The sequence below is a fragment of the Sinocyclocheilus grahami genome, unplaced genomic scaffold, assembly GCF_001515645.1.
Source record: "Sinocyclocheilus grahami isolate Dianchi unplaced genomic scaffold, SAMN03320097.WGS_v1.1 scaffold1108.1, whole genome shotgun sequence".
Lineage (NCBI taxonomy): Eukaryota > Metazoa > Chordata > Actinopteri > Cypriniformes > Cyprinidae > Sinocyclocheilus > Sinocyclocheilus grahami.
In genome coordinates, this window is record NW_015506287.1 from 8,508 (window position 1) to 15,017 (window position 6,510).

A 6,510-nucleotide genomic window follows, 5' to 3' on the forward strand; every position below is an offset into this window, starting at 1 on the left:
ACACTCTATGAAGCCCCAAAATACACAAATATTGGGTAAAACCGTTTTTAATTACATTAAAATATTTTTGTTCATCAATTTGATTAACTATCACTTTTCGAGTTAATGCAATGCATTCTGGGATCCCCTCATGTCATTTTCACATGAACTGAAGGCCTTAAAATATACTGAGCAGAAAGCTCTGTTAAAGATGACTGATAAGGTGTTGACAATGTAAATCTAACACTTGAAACCCGTCATGCGAAACACACAGACAGACAACGTTAAACAAGGGATTTATCTGTAAAATTTCAGAAGACTGACATTAGATGTCATGCCGTGTGACAGCTGTAACACTTATCTGCTGTCTACACTTGTATGTGCAGTTTTAGTCCAAGATTCTTGTCATGTCAAAATAGTATATAAGAAACAAGAGTAAAATTGTGATAATGTTTCATATGCGTTGCTGAAGTCTGTACTGGCTGTAAAAAAATCGGAACCTCAGGGCTCCAGTCACGCTGGCCTCATTTGCCAGAGTCACACAACTAATAATTATCTTGATGTTAATCGCTGTAAGATGGCCATAAGGGATTGGCCTTTCACCTTGCCTTAATTCTGGTGAAGGAAGATCTTATCTGTTTGACAGGCCCTGTCAGATGTACGCGGATGTGTCCTGCTACCTAATTGGCTGGAAAGTGGACAGGAGGTATTGGATGTGTTAGGAAGCAACTAAATCCACTGATGAAGGTGCCAGAAACACAAGATGGTTTTAAACAAGAACAGGAAATATGGGTGTTTCTGAAATCTTGATCTTATCTGTGGGATTTAACATCTAAATTGGTAAGGTTTTTAAAAAAATATTTGTGGTAAAGACACAGTTGTACCTGGAGGATTAGTTCGGTTAGCCTACGAACAGTACACTTTAGCTTTAGGCTAAGTTGTTTTATGCGTAGTATATGTTCAAAGTTTTTTAAAATTTAGCACTGAAGTGGCACACAAATAAACACAAGATATGCAACTTGAGTTTGATGTTAGCATGTTGCTAAGCTAACAATGTGATTCTGCAAAAAGCACAACAATGCAACGCACACACATTTTGTATAATATTTTTTCCACAATATGATGTTATTTCTCGCAACATGACTTTTTATCTTTAAATTGTGACTTCACGTAACTGACATACTTTATGTAGCATAACTGCAGCTTAATGTCTTCCAAAATGACTTTATATCTCGCAATTACAACTTTTAAATCCACCCCTTACAAAAATTAACTATGGTTTTACTATAGTAAAAGTGTAGTAACAAACAAAAAAATTTTTTTTTGGCATATTGACTACCATTTGTATAACCACAGTTTTACTACAAATACAATGGTTAAACTATGGTTAGAGTGCCAAAACATGGTTAATTTGTGGTTACCATTGTTTAATCTAGTAACCGTATATACTGGTTTTATCTGTAGTAAAACCATGGTTAATTTTCATAAGGGACTGATGCAGGTGCCAGAAACAAAAACCTGTTTTAAAGAAGAACAGGAAATTTGGCTGTTTATGAAATCTTGATCTTGGGATTAAACATTTAATGTGGTACAATTCAGATATAATCGTAACTAGAGGAATAATTTGGTAAAGTTAGTGTCTTGATGCTAGCTGCGTAGAATTTGTACACTTATACATAACATATACGGGTGCATCTCAATAAATTAGAATGTCATGGAAAAGTTCCAAAAACTTGTGTATTAAATAAATTCAATGCACACAGAAACCCACCAATTCACTATCTCAACAAATTAGAATACTTCATAAGACCAATAAAAAACATTTTTAGTGAATTGTTGGCCTTCTGGAAAGTATGTTCATTTACTGTACATGTACTCAATACTTGGTTGTAGCCTAGTGCAGGGGTTTTTAACCTTTTAGGACATGCGCCCCCCCAAGTTGGTCTAATTTCACTCGCGCTCCCCCCAACATCCAAGACCCAGTTTAATGTTTAAACTGACAAGACTTAAAACACGTGAGAATGAAAAACTTCCTCAAGGAAGCAGCACTTGCCTGACCGTTAAGATAGTTTTGGGGGGCTAAGGTGACAGATGGGGGGAACCCACCTAAAAAGGGTTTAGAACCGCCCCTGGTATAGCGTGCGTAATTATACTGAAACATAAATATATAACCAGTTTACCTGATTCAATGTGATGGCTGAGCCTGTTTCTGGGATAACAACATGCCAATCCGTGGTTGGATTTCCGACACGGCTAATCGTAAATCATATTACTCTGTCAATAAGAGTGACCAGGGTTGCCAGGTTTTCACAACAAAACCCTCCTAATTGCTACTCAAAACTAGCCGAATCGCATTTCGAAAAGAAATCGCGTTCCGGGGGTTAAAAAACACGTTTTGGCGGATTCTCCCTGGTAAAATCTACACTCCAGGGGCTAAATATCACGTTGTCGGGCTCGCTTTAACCCGCGGACATGAAAAACAACCCGGGAAAACCGCGGACGTGGCAACACTGAGCACAAGACCCAAGTGCGTTTGGAGAACGCGACTGCCTTTGTTTTGGTCACGTGGTGCATACGTCATCACTGCGCGCCCGTCTTTTAGATTCAGCTGCATACAAACACAGATGAGCGGCGTGGATAAAACTGCTCTAGACCTTGTGAAGGTAGTTATGAATCACAAGTCATGCACGGGAGATTTGATTGAACTGTTTGCGTTGTAATGCTGCGACCGCTTGCCACGCATGACTTGAAAGTATACTTTATTTTTTGTCTCAGATCGCACATCGATCATCCATGGCGCGTTATTTTTCACGGTATTAATCCCAGAACAGATTTGCTTGTGCTCTTGTCAGTTAACACTGTAAAGCCTGACATATGTGTTGCATGATATTTACATTTTATTTCTCATATAGTATGATATAGTGAGAATATGGTGCTCCACCTGAGGAAAAATGCATTTGCTGATGTTTATATAAAAGTAAGATGCAATTCTGATAGCTTGTAATGTAAATCAATGAGATCTTTATAACAGTATAGCAGGCAACTTGAATAAAATCCATATAAATATCAGTTGTCACTCTATTTTTCCCAGTAATATGTTTAAATAAGATCATATTTTATGCTTTGTTTTATGATCAAACAAATGATTTTATTGTGGGGGCAAACATATAATGCAATCCGAGAGATGAACAAATAAACATTCCTCAAAGGCCTGTTGTATCATATTTGATATTTACATTTTAATATGACTTTTCTAAAAAAAAAAATGATGTAAGGATAATTAAGTAAACCTAAGCTGAAAATAGAATTTGTTCTTATGTTTATCAAGATGTCACAACAAAAAGACATGTATATCATAAACTGAAGGTGGACGTTTTTACAACGATTCTAAAAGGCCTTTTTCTTGCTAAAAAGTATCATTTTACATATGCAAGAAGTGCTCACAGTACAAAGTTTCAGACATCATTTAGAACAATATAAGCAAGAACAGGAAGGCTTTAAAGAAATGTGAAATAAGATAATGCTGCGTTGTGTTCTGTTTTAGGTCCATGGAGGAGGAGGGTATGACTCAGATTTCAGTGATGATGATGGTGGTGTTGGAGGAGGGCAGTCCAAATATGGTGAGAATAGGTGAGAGTTTGTTTTATATCTTTAACAAAACATACCATGGTTTTTGGTGTCATATTTTTGGGGACCATGGTAATACCATATTTTCAAATATGTAGTCCATGTAGTACCTTGCTACATTAAAGGAATAGTTAAAAATGTATTTGCTGAATGCTGAACATTTACTCACCCTCAGGCCATCCAAGATGTAGATGAGTTTGTTTCTTCATCAGATTTGGAGAAATGTAGCATTCCATCACTTGCAGTGAATGGGTGCCGTCAGAATGAGAGTCCAAACAGCTGATAAAAACATTACAATAATCCACACCACTCCAGTCCATCAGTTGTCTTGTGAAGTGAAAAGCTGCATGTTTTTAAGTAACAAATCCATCATTAAGACATTTTTAACTTCATACAGTCCTCTATCCATAATATTGCTTTATCCAGTGGACAAAAAGTCCTCTCGTTTGAATCAGGAGAGAAATATGCACAGATCAAACACCGTTTGCAAGCGAAAAGAGTTCAACACAAAACAAATGTGTTGTTAGATTTTGATATGAGAGGACAACAGGGGATGGACTTTTTCACGGGAGGAAGCGCTATTATGGATTATGGACTCGGAAATGTTAGCCAGAAGAGACAGTTTAAGTAAAAAAATCTTAATTATGAATTTGTTTATTGCAATCATGCAACTTTTTGCTTCACAAGATGTTAATAAATAGACTGGAGTGGTGTGGATTGCTTGTGGATTATCATGATGTTTTTATCAGCTGTTTGGACTCTCATTCTGACGGCACCCATTCACTGCAGAGCATCCTTTGGTGAAAGTGATGTAATGTTCAATTTCTACAAATCTGTTCATATCTTGCATGGCCTGAGGGTGAGTACATTTCCAGCAAATTTTCATTTGGGTGAACTATTCCTTTAAGTTTTAAGGGGTATTTAATGAGGAAAAGGAAGGATTTTTGAATATCTGTAAAACGAATTTGAATGCAAAATAACCGCATATCATTAGAAAGAATGCAATTAGCACTAATTGTCGGCGCTTTCACTTTAAGTGCTGGTCGTCTTGTGTGTGTTTGGTTTTAGGGAAGGTAAAGACGAGCTGTTACAGAAGCCATTCCAGAAAGGAAAACACACCAAAGTGGCCCATAAAAATGTTGCTGCCCATGAATGGGACAGGTACAGGTCACATCCATCAAAAATAGCAAAATAGTCCATAAAGTCCAGTATGTGTGTGTACTGAAATCAGTGTTGATTTTTTCCTGACAGAGAGGAAGCCAGAAACCGACGGCAACACCTGATATCAATGAACGCTGTATCCTGTCAATGGCTATTTTCAACACATGTTGTGACAGTGGCAGTTTTTAAATGGCTTTCTATTTCTTTACAGTTCATTTTGCATTCTATGTTTCCAACTCTAGAGACTGAATGAGACTATTTAATTGTGACCCTGGAGCACAAAAGCAGTCTTAAGTCGCTGGGGTATATTTGTAGCAATAGCCAAAAATACATTGTATGGGTCAAAATTATAGATTTTTCTTTTATGCCAAAAATCATTAGGATATTAAGTAAAGATCATGTTCCATGAAGATATTTTGTAAATTTCCTACTGTAAATATATTAAAACTTAATTTTTGATAAGTAATATGCATGGCTAAGAACTTCATTTGGACAACTTTAAAGGTGATTTTCTCAATATTTAGATTTTTGTGCACCCTCAGATTCCAGATTTTCAAATAGTTGTATCTCGGCCAAATATTGTCCTATCCTAACAAACCATACATCAATGGAAAGCTTATTTATTAAAAAAAATGGACTCTTATGACTGGTTTTGTGGTCCAGGGTCACAATTTGTATTGAGTTTAAAATACATAGAGTGTTGAAAGTGCATTTTTAGTGAAGTTTGCCCAGTAGTTTTAATAATCTTTTCCTCGTCATTTCGTTTGAGTGGTAAAACATCCTTAACAGCATTTTGTAAGTTTGAGCGTCATAAGAAGTTTGTCAGCGATTACATTCTGTACTATGGAGGAAAGATTGAGGACTTCAGGCGATCCATGTGAGCAGTTTACTTTGTCTGGCTTCTGTAGAAATACTATCAATCATTATATTTGTGTGCAAATTAAACACATGATGTGTTCAGGTAACTGGTGCAGAATTTACACACTTCAGCTTTAATTCCATTTCAGGTTAGCTGCTTTGATAGATGCTGATTGGAGCTGTGTGTTTCCATCTGCAGGTCTAAAGATAAGACAGATCTGGATGTGGTGAGAGAGAACCACCGTTTCCTGTGGAGAGAGGAGGATGAGGAGGATATGACATGGTAATGTCCGCTTTTCTCTGTTTGGGGTTCATTTTAATCTTGAATATTGTTCTTGACCTCTGCACAGTCACCTTAAGATAAAGCTTCTGAAATGTTCAGGGAGAAAGAGCTCGCAAAGAAATACTACGATAAGCTCTTCAAGGAGTACTGTATCGCTGACCTCAGCAGATACAAAGAAAATAAGGTCTGTCTTGTCTTTTTAACCTTGTAACGCCTGACGTATGAAATGATATGATTCGAAATGGAACAGTTTATTGAACCTTTAGACAAAAACTTTTGCATAATATGTGTTTTGTTTTGTATTGTATTTGAAACATCACACTTTGGAGCACAAAAGCAGTGTTAAGTCGCTGGGGTATATTTGTAGCAATAGCCAAAAATACATCAAAATGATTTTTCTTGTATGCCAGAAATCATTAGGATATTAAGTAAAGATCATGTTCCATGAAGATATTTAGTAAATTTCCTACTGTAAATATATCAAAACTTAATTTTTGATTAGTAATATGCATTGCAACTTTAAAGGCGATTTCCTCAATATTTAGATTTTTTTTGCACCCTCAGATTCCAGATTTTCAAATAGTTGTATCTCGGCCAAATAT

At 36.4% G+C, this 6,510-nt stretch overlaps 1 protein-coding gene across 1 annotated transcript; it reads left to right on the forward strand.

The window, feature by feature from the left end:
* The first annotated feature begins 2,533 nt into the window (after nucleotides 1-2,533).
* LOC107566878 (protein FRA10AC1 homolog) lies at nucleotides 2,534-6,167 on the forward strand. Its single transcript, XM_016252437.1, has 7 exons — nucleotides 2,534-2,642; nucleotides 3,524-3,609; nucleotides 4,675-4,767; nucleotides 4,858-4,903; nucleotides 5,568-5,644; nucleotides 5,825-5,908; nucleotides 6,008-6,167. The coding sequence occupies exons 1-7, from the start codon at nucleotides 2,604-2,606 to the stop codon at nucleotides 6,117-6,119; spliced, it is 537 nt and encodes a 178-aa protein (XP_016107923.1). The 5' UTR covers nucleotides 2,534-2,603; the 3' UTR covers nucleotides 6,120-6,167.
* Nucleotides 6,168-6,510: the final 343 nt, after the last annotated feature.

What these genes read in the sequence shown, in the direction of transcription:
- LOC107566878 (XM_016252437.1), top strand. Translation starts at nt 2,604, where the DNA reads ATGAGCGGCGTGGATAAAACTGCTCTAGACCTTGTGAAG. An exon ending in CTGCTCTAGACCTTGTGAAG is followed by an intron (nt 2,643 to 3,523) that starts GTAGTTATGAAT and finishes GTTCTGTTTTAG; the next exon opens with GTCCATGGAGGAGGAGGGTA. An exon ending in GCTGCCCATGAATGGGACAG is followed by an intron (nt 4,768 to 4,857) that starts GTACAGGTCACA and finishes TTTTCCTGACAG; the next exon opens with AGAGGAAGCCAGAAACCGAC.